This window comes from Salvelinus namaycush, chromosome 35 (genome assembly GCF_016432855.1).
Source record: "Salvelinus namaycush isolate Seneca chromosome 35, SaNama_1.0, whole genome shotgun sequence".
Classification (NCBI taxonomy): domain Eukaryota; kingdom Metazoa; phylum Chordata; class Actinopteri; order Salmoniformes; family Salmonidae; genus Salvelinus; species Salvelinus namaycush.
The window spans coordinates 31,871,851-31,894,908 of NC_052341.1; the positions used below are offsets into that span (position 1 = coordinate 31,871,851).

Genomic DNA, 23,058 nt, shown 5'->3' on the forward strand with positions numbered 1-23,058 from the left:
GCTGCGACAGAGCCTGGGCTCAAACCCAGAGTCTCTGGTGGCAGAGCTAGCACTGCGATGCAGTGCCTTAGACCACTGCGCCACCCGGGAGGCCTTCACAGTTTTATTTGACATGACTGCACAACCATCAAGATTCATTGTCAGATCCAACAGAAGATCTCTTTGTTTCTTGGGACCTAGAACTAGCATCTCTGTTTTGTCCGAGTTTAAAAGTAAAACATTTACCGCCATCCACTTCCTTATGTCTGAAACACAGGCTTTCAAGGGAGGGCAATTTTGGGGCTTCATCATGTTTCATTGAAATGTACAGCTGTGTATCGTCCGCATAAAAGTGAAAGTTAACATTATGTTTCCGAATGACATCACCAAGAGGTAAAATATATAGTGAAAACAATAGTGGTCCTAAAACGGAACCTTGAGGAACACCGAAATTTACAGTTGATTTGTCAGAAAACAAACCATCCACAGAGACACACGGATATCTTTCCGACAGATAAGATCTAAACCAGGCCAGAACTTGTCCATGTATACCAATTTGGGTTTCCAATAACTCCAAAAGAATGTGGTGATCGATGGTATCAAAAGCAGCACTAAGGTCTAGGAGCAGGAGGACAGATGCAGTGCCTCGGTCTGACGCCATTAAAATGTAATTTACCACCTTCACGAGTGCAGTCTCAGTGCTATGATGGGGTCTAAAACCAGACTGAAGCATTTCTTATACATTGTTTGTCTTAAGGAAGACAGTGAGTTGCTGTGCAACAGCTTTTTCCAAAATCTTTTGAAAGGAATGGGAGATTCGATATAGGCCAATAGTTTTTAAAATATTTTCTGGGTCAAGGTTTGGCTTTTTCAAGAGAGGCTTTATTGCTGCCACTTTTAGTGAGTTTGGTACACATCCGGTGGATAGGGAGCCGTTTATTATATTCAACATAGGAGGGCCAAGCACAGGAAGCAGCTCTTTCAGTAGTTTAGTTGGAATAGGGTCCAGTATGCAGCTTGAAGGTTTAGAGGCCAAGACTATTTTCATCAATGTGTAAAGAGATATAGTATTAAAAAACTTGAGTGTCTCTCTTGATCCTAGGTCCTGGCAGTGTTGTGCAGACTCAGGACAACTGAGCTTTGGAGAAATACGCAGATTTAAAGAGGAGTCCGTAATTTGCTTTCTAATGATCATGATATTTTCGTCAAAGAAGTTCATGAATTTATCACTGCTGAAGTGAAAGCCACCCTCTCTTGGGGAATGCTGCTTTTTAGTTAGCTTTGCGACAGTATCAAACATAAATATGGGATTGTTCTTTTTCTCCTCAATTAAGTTGGAAAAATAGGATGATCGAGCAGCAGTGAAGGCTCTTCGATACTGCACAGTAGTGTCTTTCCAAGCTAGTCGGAAGACTTCCAGTTTGGTATAGCGCCATTTCCGTTCCAATTTTCTGTAAGCTTGCTTCAGGCCTCTGGTATTATCTTTATACCAGCGATCTAGTTTCTTATGGCAAATGTTTTTAGTTTTTATGGGTGCTACAGCATCTAGGGTATTCTGCAAGGTGACATTTAGTTCCTCATGTTGGTGGTTAACCGATTTTTGTACTCTGACATCCTTGGGTAGGTGGAGGGAGTCTGGAAGGCATCTAGGAATCTTTGGGTTGTACGAGAATTTATAGCACGGCTTTTGATGATCCTTGGTTGGGGTCTGAGCAGATTATTTGTTGCAAACATAATAAAATGGTGGTCCTATAGTCCAGGATTATGAGGAAAAACATTAAGATCCACAATATTTATTCCACAGGACAAAACTAGGTCCAGAGTATGACTGTGGCAGTGAGTAGGTCCGGAGACGTGTTGGACAAAACCCACTGAGTCGATTATGGCTCCAAAAGCCTTTTGGAGTGGGTCTGTGGACTTTTCCATGTGAATATTAATGTCACCAAAAATTTGAATATTATCTGCCATGACTACAAGGTCCGATAGGAATTCAGGGAACTCAGTGAAGAACACTGTATATGGCCCAGGAGGCCTGTAAACAGTAGCTATAAAAAGTGATTGAGTAGGCTGCATAGATTTCATGACTAGAAGCTCAAAAGATGAAAATGCAGTCATTTTTTTGTGTCAATTTAAATTTGCTATCGTAAATGTTAGCAACACCTCCGCCTTTGCGGGACGCACAGGGGAATTGGTCACTAGTGTAACCAGGAGGAGAGGCCTCATTTAACACAGTAAATTCATCAGGCTTAAGTCATTATGTTTCAGTCAGGCCAATCACATCGTATGTCAAGATTATGATCAGTGATTAGATCATTGACTATAATTGCCTTGGAAGTGAGGGATCTAACATTAAGTAGCCCTATTTTGAGATGTGAGATATCACAGTCTCTTTCAATAATGACAGGAATGGAGGAGGTCTTTATTCCAGTGAGATTACTGAGGCGAACACAGCCATGTTTAGATTTGCCCAACCTAGATCGAGGCACAGACACGGTCCCAATGGGGATAGCTGAGCTGACTACACTGACTATGCTAGTGGCAGACTCCACTAAGCTGGCAGGGTGGCTAACAGTGTGCTGCCTGCTGCCAGACTAGTCAAGGATCATATCACCTCTACCTTACCTGCAACCTTAGACCCACTTCAATTTGCTTACCGCCCCAATAGATCCACAGACAATGCAATTGCCATCACTCTGCACACTGTCCTATCCCATCTGGACAAGAGGAATACCTATGTAAGATTGCTCTTTATTGACTATAGCTCAGCATTCAACACTATAGTACCCTCCAAGCTCATCATTAAGCTCAAGGCCCTGGGTCTGAACCCCGCCCTGTGAAACTGCGTCCTGGACTTCCTGACGGGCCGCCACCAGGTGATGAAGGTAGGAAACATCACCTCCACTCCGTTGATCCTCAACACTGGGGCCCCACATGGGTGCGTGTTTAGCCCCCTCCTTTACTCCCTGTTCACCCATGACGGCATGGCCACGCATGCCTTCAACTCAATCATCAAGTTTGCCGACGACACAATAGTAGTAGGCTTGATTACCAACGATGACGAGACAGCCTACAGGAAGGAAGTGAGGGCTCTGGGACTGTGGTGCCTGAAAACAACCTCTCACTCAACGTCAACAAAACAAAGGAGATGATTGTGGACTTCAGAAAACAGCAGAGGGATCACCCCCCCTATCTACATAAACGGGACCGCAGTACAGAAGGTGGAAAGATTCAAGTTCCTTGGCGTACACATCACTCACAAACTGAAATGGACCACCCACACAGACAGTGTGGTGAAGGCGCAACAGAGCCTCTTCAACCTCAGGAGGCTAAAGAAATTTGGCTTGTCACCTAAAACCCTCACAAACTTTTACAGATTTACAATTGAAAGCATCCTGTCGGGCTGTATCACCGCCTGGTACGGCAACTGCAATGCCCGCAACCGCAAGGCATTATCGGGGGCAAACTACCCGCTCTCCAGGACACCTACAGCACCCGATATCACAGGAAGGCCAAAAAGATCTTCAAGGACACCACCCGAGGCATTGCCTGTTCACCCAGATGTCATCCAGAAGGCGAGGTCAGTACAGGTGCATCAAAGCTGGGACTGAGAGACTGAAAAACAGCTTCTATCTCAAGGCCATCAGACTGTTAAACAACTATCACTAGCACATTAGAGGCTGCTGCCTATAGGCATAGACTAGAAATCACTGGCCACTTTAAGGAATGGAACACTAGTCACTTTAATAATGTTTACATATCTGGCATTACTCATCTCATATGTATATACGGTATTCTATACTATTCTACGGTATCTTAGTCACTTAATAATGTTTACATATTTTGCATTACTCATGTCATATGTATATACTGCTTTCTATACTATTCTACGGTATCTTAGTCACTTAATAATGTTTACATATCTTGCATTACTCATCTCATATGTATATACGGTATTCTATACTATTCTACGGTATCTTAGTCACTTAATAATGTTTACATATCTTGCATTACTCATCTCATATGTATATACTGTTTTCTATACTATTCTATGGTATCTTATTCACTTAATAATGTTTACATATCTTGCATTACTCATCTCATATGTATATACTGTTTTCTATTCTATTCTACGGTATCTTAATCACTTAATGTTTACATATCTGGCATTACTCATCTCATTTGTCTATACTGTTTTCTATACTATTCTACTGTAACTTAGTCCGTTCTGGTTTGACATCGCTCATCCATATGTATATAGTCTTAATTCATTCCTACATAGATGTGTGTGTATTGGGTATATGTTGTGTAATTTGTTAGATATTACTTGTTAGATATTACTGCACTGTCGGAAATAGAAGCACACGCCTTTCGCTACACCGCAATAACATCTGCTAATCACGTGTATGTGACCAATCAAATTTGATTTGAAATAATTGTGAAGGGTTACACACAAGGTTACATTACACACCTTGATAAAAAATATTCAATGTGACTAATCCTATCTGTGAATCGGTCATTATTTGAACAATATGTCCTACTTTCTGGAACTGTTCCCAATAGGTGAGGAAGGACATTTAGCCTACTTTACCTTAGAAGAAAGGGGTGTGTGTAGTTTACCTACCACCTTGCACGGCACGCTCCTCCCAAGTGTGTGTGGTAAGGGCACAAGTATAGTTACGGTTGAGGAGAAGCTGAAAACATTACTACGTCCGAAGGAAGAGGTATCAGAAATTCTCTCGTAGTGGTTGTTCAATATGCCCGGCAGCTGACATCTCGCCAAACCCAATTATAAGGTAAATTTCTTGGATTGAAATGGCGCAGTATTTGGACCAGATATAGCGAGGAAGCGCTTCATATTAGAATATGCGAGCGATGCGTGATCGAAAGTTGCACTGGTAACACATAGCCCTGTTGTTGACGGCTGAGGTGCAAATTAGATATAGTTTGACAGTAGTGTTCTCAAAATGAAAGGCAACTACCTGTTTTTCTCCACCGTGCAATGAAATTCCAAGTACGATAGGAAAATGTATCCCAGTACAGCTTCATTTGAGGTTGAGCATAAACTATTCTACATATGCTTTAAATGTTGATATTTAGTTGCGTTGTCAACCAAACACAATTTAAATATGACTTTTGCCATACAGTAAATAGCCTTAGCCTAAAGTTATCTTGCAAACGAATGTAACAGTATCTAGTCAACCTTAAAATGAGTAACACATCGGTGTCTACATTTCGAGGTAAGCCTAATGCAACTATACATGTCTTATGTAATCATAAAAAGCGGGAATGTTCAAGATAGCATGCAAGAGTCACAGGACTTAACAATTACCATAAAAATCTGCCAGAATCTCGAACAGCATTGATCACTTGCGATGTGTAATTTTAGAAGTGAACTCAACTACAATCCAGGACATTTGTTTTGTGCTATTAGATGAGGCACAGTAATAACGCATGAAGTTATTGCATATGTACAAAACATCTAACATTCTCCTTTTAAATGGTTGAACACGCAGTGATGACAACTAAACCAAAAATCTGACATTGTTTTTCCATTAGAATTTGGTTGTGCTTTGAACTTAACAAACGTATAAACTCAACAATTTCTACGATTTTACTGAGTTACGGTTCATATAAGGAAGTCCAGTCAATTGAAATAAATTCATTAGGTCCTAATCTATGGATTTAACATGACTGCAGCCATGGGTGGGCCTGGGAGGGCATAGGCTGACCAACTGGGCAGCCAGGCCCAAACAATCAGAATGAGTTATTCCCACAAAAGGGCTGTATTACAGACAGAACAACTCCTCAGCACCGCCCACTACCCCTCAGACAATCCCGCAGGTGAAGAAACCTGATGTGGAAATCCTGGGCTGGCGTGCTTACGTGTGGTCTGCGTTTGAGGCCGGTTGGACTACTGCCAAAATTCTCTAAAACAACATTGGAGGCAGCTTATGGTAGAGAACTTAACATTCAATTATCTGGAAACAGCTCTGTTGGACATTCCAGCAGTCAGCATGTCAATTGCATGCTCCCTCAACTTTAGACATCTGTGGCGTTGTGTGACAAAACTGCACATTTTAGTGGCATTTTATTGTCCCCAGCACAAGGTGCACCTGTGTAATGATCATGCTGTTTAATCAGATTCTTCATATGCCACACCTGTCAGTTGGTTGGGTTATCTTGGCAAATGAGAAATGCTCAGTAACAGGGATGTAAACAAATTTGTGCACACAATTTGAGAGAAATAAGCTTTTTGTGTGTATGGAACATTTCTGGGAGTTTTTAATCCAGCTCATGAAACATGGGACCAACACTTTATATGTTGTGTGTTATATTTTTGTTCCGTGTAGATGGTTGTAAGCATAGTGATATTACATTGGGAATTCAGCAAACCTCTGACACTTTTTGAGTGAGTGAATAAAGGTTGATCAATGAGATTTCCACGTCAACCAAATATTACCCACATTTCCATGTTGAAATGACGTGGTGTTCCCAGTGGGATATTAAATGAATTTGGCCAAGGGGTAGTGGTGGAAAAAGTACTCAATTGTCATACTTGAGTTAGTGAAGATACCTAATTGAAAATGACTCAAGTGAAAGTCACCCAGTAAAATACTACTTGAGTAAAAGTCTAAAAGTATTTGGTTTTAAATATACTTAAGTATCAAAAGTAAATGGATTTGTGAAAATGTACTTAAGTATCAAATGCAAAAGTATAAACCATTTCAAATTCCTTATTAAGCAAACCAGATGGCACAATTCTCCCGTTTTTTACATTTTTTATTATTTTTATTGCCGAATAGCCAAATGGCACACTCCAAAACTCAGACATAATTTACAAATGAATTATTTGTGTTTAGTGAGTCTGCCAGATCAGACGTTGTAGGGCTGACCAGGGATGTTCTCTTGATAAGTGTGTGAATTGGACCATTTTCCTGTCCAAATGTAAGGAGTACTTTTGTCAGGGAAAGTGTATGGAGTAAAAAGTACATTATTTTCTTTAGGAATGTAATGAAGTAAAAGTTGGCAAAAATATAAATAGTAAAGTACAGATACCCCAAAAACCGACTTCAGTAAAAATACTTTAAAGTACTACTTAAGTACTTTACACCACTGCCAAGAGGTATGTCAAACAAATTTAGAGGGTACAATAAAATGTGACGTAATAGTACAATAGGCTACCCTTCGATGCACGACAGGGCCTGGGCGGCTCACAGGGATCCACATTACTCCATCAATGATCCAGTATTCAACTCAATACTTGTATTCCCTAAAAAAATAAGTTTTAAACTGTCATTTAAGATTTAAACTGCAAAACGTTCTCTCTGTCCCATGGCAAAATGTGTGGAATTTCCCTGGGCCCGAGACGTGATTAGTCCAGCCATGCGCTGCAGCAGTCATAGTAAAACAACTTGTATGCTATTTTTATCGCACTCTAAAGTCATAGTTGTGTTCTGATTTTGACGCTGTCTCTGATGAATTCGCTATCTCAAAAGGAATCGCTGGGCTAGCCTACCTGCCTACCGATTTTACAGTTTCAAAATTTTGCCTAGAACAATTTCTCTTTCTTTCTCTTTCTTTTTTTTTTTTTAGACAGGATGACGACAGGTGTCTGACTATCAGTATGTGTTGTTGACACAGAGTCAGGACATGCCAGTGCCACAGACAATTGTCTGGAGTTTCTGTCTGTCTGGACTCTATGTACTGAACCTTTCTGGCAGGGTGCACGGATGAAGTTGCAGCTCACTCTATTGCTCTCTTGCGTGGGTGACCTCATCACTGTTTGCTTATCTCTTTGTTGATTGATGGCCAACTAATCAGTTTCTAAATATTTGTCCATCCTTGAGTCAGTATCAGGAGTAACAGTATGTTTTTTGAAGGATTATTTATATTAAGTCTTGTGACCTAATTATGTAATACTATTTGCTGATGTATTTAAGAACATACACACACACACTCACAAACACACCATCGCACTGCACACTGCCCTATCCCATCTGGACAAGAGGAATACCAATGTTAGAGTACTGTTCATTGACTATAGTTAAGCATTCAACCCCATAGTACCCTCCAGTCTCATCATTAAGCTCGAGGCCCTGGGTCTGAAGCACGCCCTGTGCAACTGGGTCCTGTACTTCCTGATGGCCTGTCTCCAGGTGGTGAAGGTAGGAAATAACACCTCCACTTCGCTGATCCTCAACACTGGGGCCCCACAAGGGTGCGTGCTCAACCCCCTCCTGTACTCCCTGTTCACCCATGACTGCGTGGCCACGCACGCCTCCAACTCAATCATCAAGGTTGCCGACAACACAACAGTAGTAGGCTTGATTACCAACGATGACGAGACAGCCTATAGGAGGTGAGGGCTCTGGGAGTGTGGTGCCAGGAAAATAACCTCTCACTCAACGTCAACAAAACAAAGGAGATGATCGTGGACTTCAGGAAACAGCAGAGGGATCACCGCCCTATGCACATCAACGGGACCGTAGTGGAGAGGTGGTGGAAAGCTTCAAGTTCCTCTGTGTACACATCACTGACAAACTGAAATGGTCCACCCACACAGACAATGTGGTGAAGAAGGTGTAACAGCGGCTCTTCAACCCCAGGAGGCTGAAGAAATCACTACTTTTACAGATGCACAATTGAGAGCATCCTGTTGGGCTGTATCACTGCCTGGAACGGCAACTGCACCACCCACAACCGCAGGGCTCTCCAGAGGGTGGTGCGGTCTGCCCAACCCATCACCGGGGGCAAACTACCTGCCCTCCAGTACACCTATGGTACCCGATGTCACAGGAAGGCCATAAAGATCATTAAGGACAAAAACCACCCGAGCCACGGCTTGTTCACCCGGCTATCATCCAGCAGGCGAGGTCAGTACAGATGCATCAAAGCTGGGACCGAGAGACTGAAAAACAACTTCTATCAAGGGCATCAGACTGTTAAACAGCCATCACTAGCTTATTAGAGGCTGCCTATAAACATAGACTTGAAATCACTGGCCACGTTAATAAATGGAACACTAGTCACTTTAATAATGTTTACATATTTTGCATTACTCATCTCATTTGTATATACGGTATTCTATTCTACTGTATCTTAGTCTATGCCGCTCTGACATTGCTCGTCCATATATTTATATATTCTTAATTCCATTCCTTTGCTTAGATTTGTGTGTATTGTTGTGAAATTGTTAGATATTACTGCACTGTTGGAGTTAGAAACACAAGCATTTTGCTACACCCGCAATAACATTGCCTAAACGTGTATGTGACCAATAACATTTGATTTGATAATTGGCGCTCAAATCAAGAGAAGCAGCAGGCTTCACCTGATACGCATTGTACATCTTGTCCATACAATGGCCCTTTGTACACTCAGCGGGAGCCTCATAACTCTGCCATCCACTGAAACAATTACTGCACCTCACCCAGTCTAGTCTGCCTGCCTGATTCAGGCAATTTGTTCCTTTCAAAATTGTTGTCTGCCAGCATTCTTCTGATCATTACAAGTGCTATGTTCTGCATAGCAACACTAAGCAAAGGATATAGCTTGTCAATTTGAACGAGGGAGAGGGCTTTGATGTCTTGTTGGGCCGGCGTTGTGGTTGAGGATGCCATGGAGTTGGGAGCAGGTGTGACGTTTTCATTCTCAACTGTTGCTTCTGTGACTAATACGTTGTCATAACACTGAAACCGAGCAAAAAGGTGTTAGACATTAATACATGTTGTGAAATCTGTCACGCACTATGGAAATACTGGTTTCCTTGTTTATTTTAGGCACATGGCCCATTGGCTGTAAATGTAAATTTTTTTGGTCACAAAACTCTGGCTTAACTCTTAAATACTACATGTGATAACTAAGATAATTTCTCACTCACTGAGCCAGGTCATTTTTAATGGAGGTCCAAGGGCAATGGGCGGAGGTCTTCGAGGGCTCTGACAGACAAGAGGACTCTGGTGGGGAGGGTGAGCTGCTGGGTAGCTCCACAGTCACCTTGGCTCCTCTGGTGGCCAACCCTCCTCCCCCTCCCGTTCGCCGCTCCCAGCCCCTCGTCATCCACAAGAGCAGGTAGGCCTACCTGACGTGACTTACACAATGGCCATGACTCCATTGGTTGACAGTGAATGACTCAATAGCATTTGACATGTCTTATACTTGCTACCGGCACAGAAGTCAATGAGTCATGTTCGGATATTGAGTCATATGTCACGTCCTGTTGTTCATGAAGGTTACAAAAGACTCCTAAAAATAGACAGGCCCTTTTTAATTGAAATGTATTGGTTATATTGTGTGAATGTTATTTTCCTTTTTATACATTGTTGTATCCAGTTGTATTGTATTTGCGATTCACTTATTCCATTTAAAACGTTTTGTATTTTTTTCCAGAATGAATAGCGTGGGACTGTCCTCTGTTCCTTCTATACCCAATCCCTTTCCGGAGCTGTGCAGCCCCTCTCAATCCCCAGTCCTGATTGGCTCTCTCTCACCACCAAGAAGTGACACCCATGTAAGATCAAGGGCTCAATTCAGCCAAGCCTACATTATTATCATTATTATTATTATGTAATTGGCTATGCAATCTTCAGGGATATTGTTCTGAATTAATTTGATTGGCAATGGGTAGGTAGAACTGTCACATTGATAACATTGCCTCTTTGGAATACAGTATAAGTTAATTTGACTGGTCTGGCAGAGGGGCCTCCAGAGGGGATAGAATGGATTCATGTTATTGACTGAGTTGTTCGCAGGGGTTAATTTGATTGGCTGAGGCCCCTGGGTATGCTTGTGCGTATTTAACGCTTGGCGACAGACTGTCACAAAAGCCATAGATGCTCCTGGGCATGACACTCACCACATACAAGCGTGCCACAAGCACATTCTAATACACACACACACGTAAAGACAAACAAAAACACACCTTTTTCCTCCAATTACTGCCACGGTATCTTTACTTGTGGTATAGTTGCACAGACACATTCCATCATGTTGTGACGCCATCCATCATTGTCTGGATTAACATAGATTTATTAGTATGTTTGTTTAAAATACTTATGTGTTTAATGTACTGTATGTACCTAGCTACTAGGTACAAATTGGTTTTGTTTGGCCCCATGGCTATTGCAAACATCAGAGCAAAAATGTTCAACATTTAACTAAGCTATTTTGCTGAAAGGATGAATTCAGCGGATATTGATACCTTGCTCGGAAAGAATGTGCAAACATCCCCCACGAGCAGTGTTGGAGAACATAATTTAAAAAAATAACTTATGCTACAACGTTACTGACTATGAAAAGTAACTTGTTACATTACTTTTGCCTTACCAAAAACAGAAAACCCTCTGAAGATGCCTTACGTTTAGTTATTTATTCCTATCCCCAGTAAAAGGTGCACACTACCTTTTGAATGGCTTGCGTAGCCTAAACCAGGGGCGCAACTTTCACTGGGGATGGGGACATGTCCCCCCCCCCCCCCCCCTCACATTCTGAAATTGCATTTTTGTCCCCCATTGTATCACATTCCAATGATAATACTAACGAGTGTGCTTTAGGACTATGCGGACGCCTTCGAGTGCTCGGGTAGGCTGTTTGGAGTGTTTATCTGACAGAAAAAAATTATATATAATAATTGTCACCCCCCACTTCTAAAACCAAAGTTGCCCCCCTGGCCTAAACCATCCACAGCCTAATCTATAGCTCTGGACTATACCAACTCGACTAATAATGACAGACCCAATATCTCCTTTACAATACTTTTAAATTAATTATTTTGTTGATTTATTTATACATAAGTAAATACATATACTGTATAAAACCAACTGGGTGAAGTAAAATGAGAGTTCAAATACAAGAACAACTGGCTACCACTCTGTTTTACCCACCGATATGAACTGGGCTGTGAACTGTGTAATTGTTGTTCCCCTCCCTTTCTGTTTATGGCGAAGACGGAGCAGGAGAAATTTCAGTTCTTATCAACTGAGCCTAACTTGATTATCTACCTACATTGTTTGCTTTATTACTAGGCAATAAATGGGGCAGTCTCCTGAACCCGATGATCCTGTGTTTGCGTGTGAATCCTGCAAGTAGCTTCAGTCAAGATTCGAGGGGTCACATCTGTCCTTTTCTTCTACCAATTTAAAGTAATGTGAATACTGCAGAGACGGCTATTGTCTCTGCCATCTCGCTAGCTATCTGCCGGCTACCATGCCAGCAACCCACCTCAACGTTTGTGCGGAAACAGGAAGAGTGTGATGAACATAGCCTAGGTAGAGGGATTCCTTTTTTTTTTTTTTAATTGCGCCAACAAAGAATAAAGGAACTATTGTAAAAGTAACTGATTACTTAAATAAAAAAATTACCGCTTTAGGTTACTCGTTACCACCAAAAAGTAATCTGAGTACTCTAATGCGTTACTTGCCCACGAGACTCCAAGCATTTGTTAATTATCTGGCCTGTTGTCGTCTCTTGCGGGAACGAGTCTGCTTTCGCTAAATAACAAGTGAAGTTTAAATCCAGTTGTACTGGTTTTGGAGTTGGCTGAGGAGAGAGACTGAGCTAGAGGTTGCGTCGGGGGTGTCATAAGTCCTCAATTTAACCTGTACCTGGCTCTCCTCTCAGGCCTTGGGGGCTCGGGCTAGGCCGTGTGCCAATCCCATCAGACCGGTTCTGGAACAAGATAGGAGGAGGGACAGAGGAGGTGTGAGTTCTTGTAAATAAGAGAGCGGGAGCAGGAGAGATTGAACAAGACAAGTTCAAGGGGAGGGTGAAGTGTCAAGGGAGTTAAATAAAGGATTATTTTTGGCTGTCACTATAAAAGCTGTTGACTGATTCTTGCCATCAGAAACAGTCTCTCACCCTGGTTAAGCTTTATAATGTGACAGTTCCAGAATTGGCCTATTGCTGTCCATTCCTATAGTTCATCTATGATCTCTTTTTCATCCTTTTAATTTATTTTCATTATGTAATTTTTGCCTTGATTTTGGATTTGTTTTCTTTTGTGTTTGTCTTGGTATGCATGTATGTTTGTTGAATATTACGCAATGTACTCTTTCTCAATGTAGTGTCTCTGTCTGCTTCTCTGGTCTAGCTGATCAAGGTGTTCGGCGAGGACAGTCACAGTCGGTCCCTGTGGGTGATACCCAGGGCCACAGCCAGGGACGTGTGCCATTTGTTGGTGCAGACAGCCCATTGTAGCGACCAGGAGAACTGGGCTCTGATCGAGCTGCATTCAGCCTTGGGCCTGGGTAAGACTGGACTGCACACTGTCCAAACATTGCCCAGCAAATGCCATTGGCATTCCAATTATTTGCAATTGTTTTTGGAATGTTCGTGGGTTGTCTAAAGGCGAGTCTAGATCAAAAAGTTTAGACGAGATGAGACAACTGGAGAACGGTGTCCATATTAGGACAGCCTCAGAGTTGGTTTGGTTTGACTCACTCTGACTTGAGAGAGCCTGCATACCAAGTAGCTCTCCAGGAGGGTTGGTCACCCCCTGTCCTACACTGTGTGAAGTATTTCTCCCTGCCCCCCCCAGAGCGAGTTCTGGAGGACCACGAGGTGGTGGTGGAGGTGCAGGCTGCCTGGCCCTCCGAGAGCGACACCAAGCTTCTGTTCCGCAAGAACTACGCCAAATATGAGTTCTTCAGGACACCTGTGGTAGGCCTGCTGAGCTCTTCTGCATCCTCCACCATTTTGTCTAGGAAGAGAAGCTATTTCAAAGCCAAATGCCAAAGGCCCTTCTGAATGCATGGTCACACAGAGATCAGCTTAGATGGCTGGAAGGAAACGGTGGTTAATAGTATAACATGCAAGATGCTCTAACATGTATTCTGTACAAGGATTCTGATAGGATCTTGTGTTATGCCAGATTTTAGTCAGACGTGTGAGCAACGGGTTAGTGTGTTAATAATCACCGTCATCTGGATGTCCTGGTAGAATCAGTGTTAACATTTTGTTCTTATCACATTCACGTTGCTCATCCTGTTCATTAACACGGCTGACTTCATACACCCACGCACGCACACACAGTATTATTTTTTTTTAAATATTTCTTACTTATAAGCATGGTAGGCAGGTTGATTCGCACAGGTGTGCGTGTCTTAACAGACAGTGGGCACTATCAACCTTTTTTGTCAGGTTTTAAACATTTGCTTTGATTTGCGTGACGTCTTGCCTTAACCCCCTTGAAACACTGCTATCAAGATTCAAGCCATTGCTCATAACCCTCCATACAGGCTCTAGCGAGACCGTATGTTATCGAAATAGCCCTTTGGTTTACAACTGTAGCTTCCTGTTACAGCTGTTCTTCCCCAAGCACATGATCTCAGACAGTGCTGATGTCACCAAGGGAATGACCTCAGCGGAACTCATCCAGGTAAGCAGCCTATTGGAGGGAAATGGAGCAAGGCCTACTGCTCTGGTATAGCTTCTCCTTTGTTGTGTATGTTAGGTTTCACTCTTGCTGAGGAGAAACTAGATGTGAACCCCTATATCAGGTTGCCAGGAAAGTGTATCAGGAAACAAATTGAATTGGCAGATATTGAGAATGACATTTCAATCATGTCAGAGGACGTACAGAAACAGTCTTTTGGAATGGTTTTTAGATCAGTAGTTGAAGTGATTACATTTTGAACCTTGTTGATTTGTCTATGCTTTTCTTCGGTTTATCCACTGTATCTTTGACCCAGATGTTGTTTCCTTGCCTCTATCCAGAATCTGCTGCAGTCGGGGACATGTCCTGAGATCCAGGGCTTCCTCCACGTCAGAGAGCCCAGCCGCAAAGCCTGGAAGAAGGTCTACTTCTTCCTCCGACGTTCAGGCCTCTACTGCTCCACCAAAGGCTCATCAAAGGTCAGCCATGGAGCACTAGATTTTGACAGAAATAGAACATCCAGAACTGAAAGTAATTTACAAGAAATGGCAAAGGCACATAAAGATGGTGGATTTCAGAAATGACTTCATTGTTTTAGCACTATGCACAGTTTCTAAACTACGGTGTGTGACATGGTTCAAAAAATAAGCACAATCTACCTTTTTAAATGATTTTTTTTCAAATTGGTGATGTCTTGGAGCTAAACTTGGGATCATGTCATTAGCACAGTATACGACACCAAAAAAAGGGTAACGGAGAGTAATGTACAATAAGTCAAAATTAGCACACGAGGCCTTTGTGGTAAGTGTATGGGATCCACCATTTTTATTAACCTCCACAATTTAACGGCAATTTAATTTAGTTTTACGCTTTCCATAGTTACTGTACAGGTATGAAGATATTTGTAGTATATTGTTTCGATACGACGGTCTGATTGTCTGTCTCTGATGGTCTGTGTGTCCTAGGAGCCCCGTCACCTCCAGTACGTGGCTGACCTGGAAGACCTGAACGTCTACAGTATCACCAACAGCCGCAAGCTCTACGGTGCCCCTGTGGACTTCACCTTCTGCGTCAAGGTAACCACTACAACCGTCCAGGGCTTCATTCAAGAGAGCAATGTTTCAAAGTTGTTCTGAAATGGGATGCTTACACGTTTCTTTGTGTGTAGCCCAGCAAAGACCGTATTCGTGCGCAGGACTTGAAGTTGCTGTGTGCGGAGAACGAACAAACGCGCACCTGCTGGACCTCTGCATTTCGACTATTCAAGGTGAGGAGAAACCAATACTCTGATATCATTACATCATGACCTGAACTTTATTATGGAAGCAGATTCATGCCAAAACAAACACAAATAAAAACATACAAAATGTGGCATACCCATACTGGATAAGATGGTGGATAAATAATAAAAATGTGATGGATACACGCGCTTACCCTTTACTTTTTCCTCCTGTGTCTGCCGAGGCAGTATGGGAGGCAGCTGCATTGTAACTACCAGCTGTCCCAGTCAGCACCTCGTCTACAGGAGGTTGTGTCTCAGCGGTGTGAGTCGGAGGCCAGCCTGGTCGCCATGGACTTTTCAGGGAAGGCGGGGGGCCGGGTCATCCAGAATGCCTGGGAGGCCCAGAGCGCGGAGAGGGAGGAGGGACAGGCATGGAGGGTGAGGATAACTGGGTCGGATGGTGGGGTGGAGAATGCGACTGGGCAAGGATGCAGATAGGTGACGTGTTATCGTATTTTTAGTTGTATAAATTAATTTTATCCTTTTATTTAATTAACCAGATAAGTCACATTTAGATTTACATCTCTTTTTCAAGTGAGCCCTGGCCAAGAGTGCAGCATACATATAGTTCCACATGAAAAACAACACCACATAAAACATAACAATGAATGGAAGTTAAAACAGTGCAAAGTGCATAAGAGAGCATAAAATAACATGTTTAAAAACATGTGCAGTCTGTGGTCAGCAGCCCTCCAATCCGGGATTTAAAATCCTCAATCAGAATACAAATATCTAATTTTAAGTCATTCTCCAATGTTCCAAGATGGAAAAAGAGAGGTGAGGTGACGAGGAGAAGAAAAATAGGGATTGGCCTAAGAGGGTCACAGGAGGAATAACAACAAGCCAGACAGAACAAAGTTGTTGTTGGAGGTGTGTTCGCAGTCTGGAGTTACTAGTGACTATGACCTCTCTTGTCTCTCAGAGGAGAGAAGCCTTGAGGTGCAGCCTACCCAACCTTACCCCGGGATCTCGGCCCTCTTGTGAGTCCAGTCAAACAAATACTGTGTCAAATTGTTTCACATTCAGTTTTTCCCAAACAAAATATATATTTGTTCAGTACATTGATCTAAATGGTAAATGAGTGTGTGTTTGTGTGCATTACACAGCCATACACCGTACCCAGCTCTGGTTCCACGGTGGTGTGTCGCGAAAGCAGGCCCAGAGGCTGATCGAGGAACAAGGATTGGTGGATGGGTATGTGTGTGTGTGTGCTTGTTGTGGGCACATCTTTGCGTGTAGCTCCTTTGAATGTAGCTCCTTTGCATGTAGCTTAGTTTGTAAACAACATGCTCACCTTGGGTGACATCTACCACATTGTGTGTGTCTGTGTGTGTAGGATGTTCCTGATTCGTGAGAGCCAGCAGCATGCCCAGTGTTTTGTCCTCTCGTTGTGTTACAAGCTGAAGACCAAACACTACCTCGTCATCCCTGTGAGTGGACTTTCCTCTCCCCCATTCATGTGAACCTTGCCCTTTTCATTATGAGATAGAAAGGCTATAAGGACAGTCTAGTCATAATTATACTAGGTAGATATGAAAAACAAACGTATCCCAAGTGGGTGTGACACCTACTCCCGTTGCCTGCTCCACTGCTGCTTGGATTCCACCTGGTGATCTGTTCACTGTCTGCACTGGCCTGTCTACCCCCCCCCCCCCCCCCCTCTCCTGAGGTTTCGCTCACCTCTAGCACACATGCACACATGCACACATCGTAATTGTTTTTCTTGTGCTGTATGCTATTTGCCTCGTAACTCCTGCGTGCTTTGTTGACTGAACTTACGTGTTTACCCGATCGTGGGACAGACTGTTTGTTCCCACACTCTGGACTCTGACTCTCGATTGGTTACACAGACTCTTGGCCTCCTATCCTATTATAACCAGTTGTGGAAAAAGTACCCAATTTGTCATACTTGAGTAGAAATAAAGATCCCTTAATAGAAATTTACTTAAGTGAAAGTCACCCAGTAAAATACTACTTAAGTAGTCTAAAAGTATTTGGTTTTAAATCAAAAGTAAATGGAATTGCTGCAATATACTTAAGTATCAAAAGTTAGAGTAAATTTGGTTTTAAGCATTAAACTTTCAAATACCTCTTTGCTTCGGTGTTATCGTCCTCCATCAGCACCGGCCTGTACCCTCCCTGCCCTAAGCTTTCTCCTGGCCCCTTACACCAAGTTGAATTTGTCCTGCTAGGTGACCTCAGCTGGGACATGCTTAGACCACCTGACCAAGTCCTTAAGCAATGGGACTCACTAAATCTTTCTCAGATGATTACCAATCCTACAAGGTATGACTCCAAACACCCAGAAAAGCTACTCTCCTTGGTGTTATCCTCATAAATAATCCTGATAGGTATCAGTCTGGTGTTTTCTGTTATGACCTTAGTGATCACTGTTTTACAGCTTGTGTTCACAATGGCTGCTCAGTGAAACGACATGTTCTGATTTGTCATAGATGCTTGCTAAAAAACTTTAATGAGCAAACCTTCCTTCATGACCTGGCCTCTGTAAATTGGTATAGAATCAGCTTGATCCCCTCTGTCGAAGATGCTTGAACCTTCTTTTTAAAAATATTTTTAGTGGTATTGTTAACAAACATACCAAGAAAATTATAATTAAAAACGAGTTCCGCCCCAGGTTTGACCGTGATGTGGCAGAGTTACTCCACCTCAAGAATTTAATTTAGCGAAAGGCTCGGAACACGCATACTCGGGCTGAATGGCTCTCGTTCAGGCAAATGAGAAATAATAGCACTCAGACTATCCGGAAGGCCAAAGTTAGTTACTTTAAGGAGCAGTTCTCTCTGTCCAACCCCAAGAAGTTCTGGAAAATGGTTAAAGACCTGGAGAATGAACCCTCCTCCTCACTGAACCCTCCTCCTCACAGCTGCCCATTTCCCTCTGGTGGAATTATTGTGATCAAAAGGAGAGACTTTTAGATTTCTTCAAAACAATCAAACTTTATTATTTAATTACTGCAGTAATGGAGCTGGTCGGTAACCACTGCTGGAGGTGATCACTGAACTCAACCAGCTGGTTTGAGCCACAGAATTTTTATACCAAAGTCTATCCTCCTTCAGTCTATTTTACAACAGATGTATGGAATGGGTCACATGGTTAAGATTTGTATGAAATATACTTATAATTCACAGCAGACTGTATCTGCTTTAAAAAAAGGTCCTCATTCTGTAGACACCAGGGTCTGCCCCCCCCCAACTCCATACTGGAGCCATCTCACCCCAGTACCCAAGTGCAGAAACATTAACTCATGCTCTGGAATGCTGTATCACCCAAAGACATCGTACGTCTCCTGTCAGTGTTAAATCTCCGAGGCCCACTTTCACACAGACACAAAAGAGTTATAAGAACCCTTTATTCTGTTGCATAAAATAACCATTTGATACAATTACAACATTATAACACAATTTTGCGCTCACGTCCCTTAATGTTGATGATGTGGTTGTTACTGACGAGGAACACATACATGGCTGAGCTCTTTAATCACCACTTCATTAAGTCAGGATTCCTATTTGACTCGTTGCCCGTCCAACATTTCCTCATCTCCCACCTCATCTAATGTGACTAGCCCTGATGTGTCTCCCTCTTTTTCCACCTGCCCTGCTACCAAGTTTCCCCCTGCAGGCAGTCACTGAGTTCGAGGTGCTAAAGGCGCTCCTTAAATTTGACCCCCAAAAAACATTTGGGTCCGATGGTTTAGACCTTATCTTCTTTAAGGGTACTGCCCCTATCATCGCCAAGCCTATCTCTGACCTTTTTTAACCTGTTTCTCCTCTGGGGAGGTTCCCATTGCTTGGAAGGCAGCCATGGTGCATCCTTTTTTGAAAGGGGGAGATCACGCTGATCCTGTTATAGGCCAATTTCTATTTTGCCCTGTTTTATCAAAAGTGTTGGAAAAACATGTCAATAATCAACTGACTGGCTTTCTTGATGTCTATTGTATGCAATCTACTTTCTGCTCAGGTTATGGATGTGTCACTGCGACCTTAAAGGTCCTAAATGATGTCACCATTGCACTTGATTCTAAGTAATTTTGTGCTGCTATTTTTATTGACTTGGCCAAAGCTTTTGATACGGTAGACCATTCCATTCTTGTGGGCCGGCTAAGGAGTATTGGTGTCTCTAAGCGGTCTTTGGCCTGGTTTGCTAAATACCTCTCTCAAAGAGTGCAGTGTATAAAGTCAAAACATCTGCTGTCTCAGCCGCTGCCTGTCACCAAGGGAGTACCCCAAGGCTGGATCCTGAGCCCCATGTTATGCTCAATTTACATCAACAACATAGCTCAGGTAGGAAGGTCTCTCCTCCATTTTGTATGCAGATGATAGTCTTATAATAGTCTCTAGACTCCTCTGTAAACTGGTCATCTCTGTATACCCGTCTCAAGACCCACAGGTTGATGCCTATTTATAAAACCCTCTTAGGCCTCACTCCCCCCTATCTGAGATACCTACTGCAGCCCTTATCCTCCACATACAACACCCATTCTGCCTGTCACATTCTGTTAAAGGTCCCCAAAGCGTGCACATCATTTGTCGCTCCTCTTTTCAGTTCGCTGCCGCTAGCGACTGGAACGAGCTGCAAAAAACATTTAAAACGGCACAGTTTTATCTCCATCTCTTCATTCAGACTCGAACATGGACACTCTTACTGACAGTTGTGACTGCTTTGCATGATGTATTGTCTCTACCTTCTTGCCCTTTGTGCTGTTGTCTGTGCCCAATAATGTTTGTACCATGTTTTGTGCTGCTACTATGCTGTGCTGCCGCCATGTTGTGTTGCTACCATGTTGTCATTTTGTGTTGCTGCTGTGCTATGTTGTCTTAGTTCTCTCTTCATGTTGTGGTGTCTCTTGTCGTGATGTGTGTTTTTGTCCTGTATTTTTAATCCCAGTCCCCGTCCCCGCAGTAGGCCTTTTGGTAGGCTGACCATTTGTAAATAAGAATTTGCCTAGTTAAATAAAAATAATAAATATGATAGTTGAGAAAAAAAAATTGTACAGACAGGTATGCTAGTTATCTAACTCATATGTTTTTGCGCTAATTGTTTTATCCTGACAGATGAGCATATAGATGATTCTTTTATTGTGAAACCCTTGTTTCTCTGTGCAGTGTGAGGAGGACGGTAGGAAGTACTACACCATGGACGATGGCCTCACCCTCTTCATTGACCTACTGCAGCTGGTGGAGTTTCACCAGATCAACAAAGGCATCCTCCCCGTCTGCCTCAAACACCCCTGTGTCTGTGTCGCCCTCTGACCACTTGGTTAGGGACACCTCATATGACCCCAGGGACACCTCATATGACCACTGGGCTAGGTATATATGCAAAGTAGTTCAAACACTGTCAGTTTCACTGCGGCTAGCTAGCCGTACACCGCGTAGACCGTGTCCTTCGCCCCTGTGTTTCGGGCACTGTTTTCCAGATGGCGAGGGCAGGTGTTTGGCAGGCGGGTGCGAACGACACTGTGTGCTGGCTTAGCCAGCTAATCCTGAGGACGACTCCGGTACACGGGAGGCGGGAGCAGCACTGTTTGCTTGCTTACTAACAAGCTAGCTAGCACACTCCGGTCATTGTTCTTCGCCCACGCCTGTCGGGCATTCATGCAGGAACCATTGGGGTGCTGGGGGGGGGGAGAACCAATGGGATGCTCGAGGTGGGAACACCCTTATTTGTGAGCTGCAGTTGCACACTTTTGAAAAGTTACAAATAGCAGCTTGAAGTCACATGCAGTAACTAGTGTGTAGGGGTCTAGACATGGATGGTCACAGCTATACACCCCTAGCAGAAGCTTTTAAATCATGTATTTTTAATTGAACCTGACTCATTTGTAGTTTCAGACACCCCCCCCCCCCCCCCACACACATTTTTTTTACGTTTTAATTAATTACTTGCAATCCCTGTGAGGGTAAGTTTAATTACGCATTTTGCACAGCTTTAGGATCTTGGAGCGCCATCATTCGTAGGATTTTGTGCTGTAACCTAAAGAATTTGACTTGCTAAAGGGCTTGTTCACTCCCTTGTGAAGCAATACCTCTGTGGATAGTTGGCTGGATGGCTATAACTGAGTAGATTCTTCAATTTTAGAAGGTAACATTGTTTACGCACATCCTTTAGGGGCTTGGGGATATACATGTGGAATAGAGCCCCTTTTCAATGTGTGGGATATACAGTGTGCAAGTTCCTGAGTGTACCACTAGGGAGCGCTCTTCATACACCGGATAGCAGAGCCAAAGATGTGAGAGTTGATTTGTCATTGAGGAATTGATCAGGGGCTTACCCAGCGAGGTGTTGTGAATCAGTTAGAAATCAACTCTATAGAGCTATTGGAAATCCATGTTCTTCACATTAGTAATTATCAAGCCATTTCTGCACAATACATTTCTATCTGAATGTTCTGTATAATTGCACCATCTTGAATAAGCCCCAGGATTGGTGAAATACTGTAGCTACTCAGAATGCCTTCTGAATGTTTTACAATGATGTGTATATGTATGTTTTTAATTATTATTTTATAGTTCACTGTGTATGGTTTTCATACTAGGACACACTACTAGTAGGTGCCTTGTAAATTCATATAAAACTAAGCACTCTTAAATGCATATTTTTGCACAGTGTTGGTTGAGGGAACTATTCTGATGTCTTGTTTTTGTAGTTAGCTGAAAAAGAGATGTGGGCTGTTCGTTCCTACCCTGCATGTTCATAGTGTGTACTTGCATGTATGGGATTTCTATCAATGACATCCTGTGACTTTTTTGAAATCTTGCAATTGCTCATAGCGTTTTATATGAATTAAGTGGTGTTCGATGTGCAACGTATACATCTCAAGTTATTCAATGCCCAAGGGCGGTTTACGTTTGTCACGTTTTACAGTTTTTTTTCTTCTTCATTGAATTCAATTGTATTGTGTGATATGCAACATGGCAAATATCTATATCTCTTTCGTAACTGTTTAATAAATAACTGATTTCTTATATGGTTTGTTGAATTGGATCTGAACTATAAATTTTTGCACTGTAAACATGGTCCGGATCAGATGGATTTGTCTCATCACTATGGCTGCAGTCTCTGCATTTACTGTAAATATCTTCCCATCAAAGCACTTTACAACAACAAAAATAACAAGAATGGTCCTTAACGTTACTGATGACTATACAGCCTACCGACATGTACAGTGCCTTCAAAGTATTCACACTCCTTTTACTTTCTTCACATTTTGTCGTTACAAAGTGTGATTTTTTTTTAAATTTTTTATTTTTTATGGATTTGTCTACACAAGTCAGCGGAATAATTTTTATTAATGGAAAATAAAACGGTTGATTTAGATAAGTATTCAATAGCGTAAGTCAATACATGTTAGAATCACCTTTTGGCATTGTTTACAGCTGTGAGTGTTTCTGGGTAAGTCTCTAAG

The 23,058-nt window shown here is 42.5% G+C and overlaps 1 protein-coding gene across 2 annotated transcripts; it reads left to right on the top strand.

The window, feature by feature from the left end:
* The first annotated feature begins 4,622 nt into the window (after window positions 1-4,622).
* Window positions 4,623-22,669, top strand: grb7 (growth factor receptor bound protein 7). 2 transcript variants are annotated; one of them, XM_038975217.1, is made up of 15 exons: window positions 4,623-4,772; window positions 9,868-10,050; window positions 10,369-10,489; window positions 13,067-13,223; window positions 13,514-13,635; window positions 14,279-14,353; window positions 14,692-14,829; window positions 15,316-15,426; window positions 15,519-15,617; window positions 15,819-16,010; window positions 16,555-16,612; window positions 16,739-16,826; window positions 16,969-17,062; window positions 19,850-19,933; window positions 20,756-22,669. In XM_038975217.1, the coding sequence occupies exons 2-15, from the start codon at window positions 9,878-9,880 to the stop codon at window positions 20,900-20,902; spliced, it is 1,659 nt and encodes a 552-aa protein (XP_038831145.1). In that variant the 5' UTR covers window positions 4,623-4,772; window positions 9,868-9,877; the 3' UTR covers window positions 20,903-22,669. The 2 variants fall into 2 exon arrangements, with proteins under 2 accessions (XP_038831145.1, XP_038831146.1); XM_038975218.1 differs by lacking the exon at window positions 19,850-19,933 and having other exon boundaries at window positions 4,625-4,772.
* The last annotated feature ends 389 nt before the right edge of the window (window positions 22,670-23,058 follow it).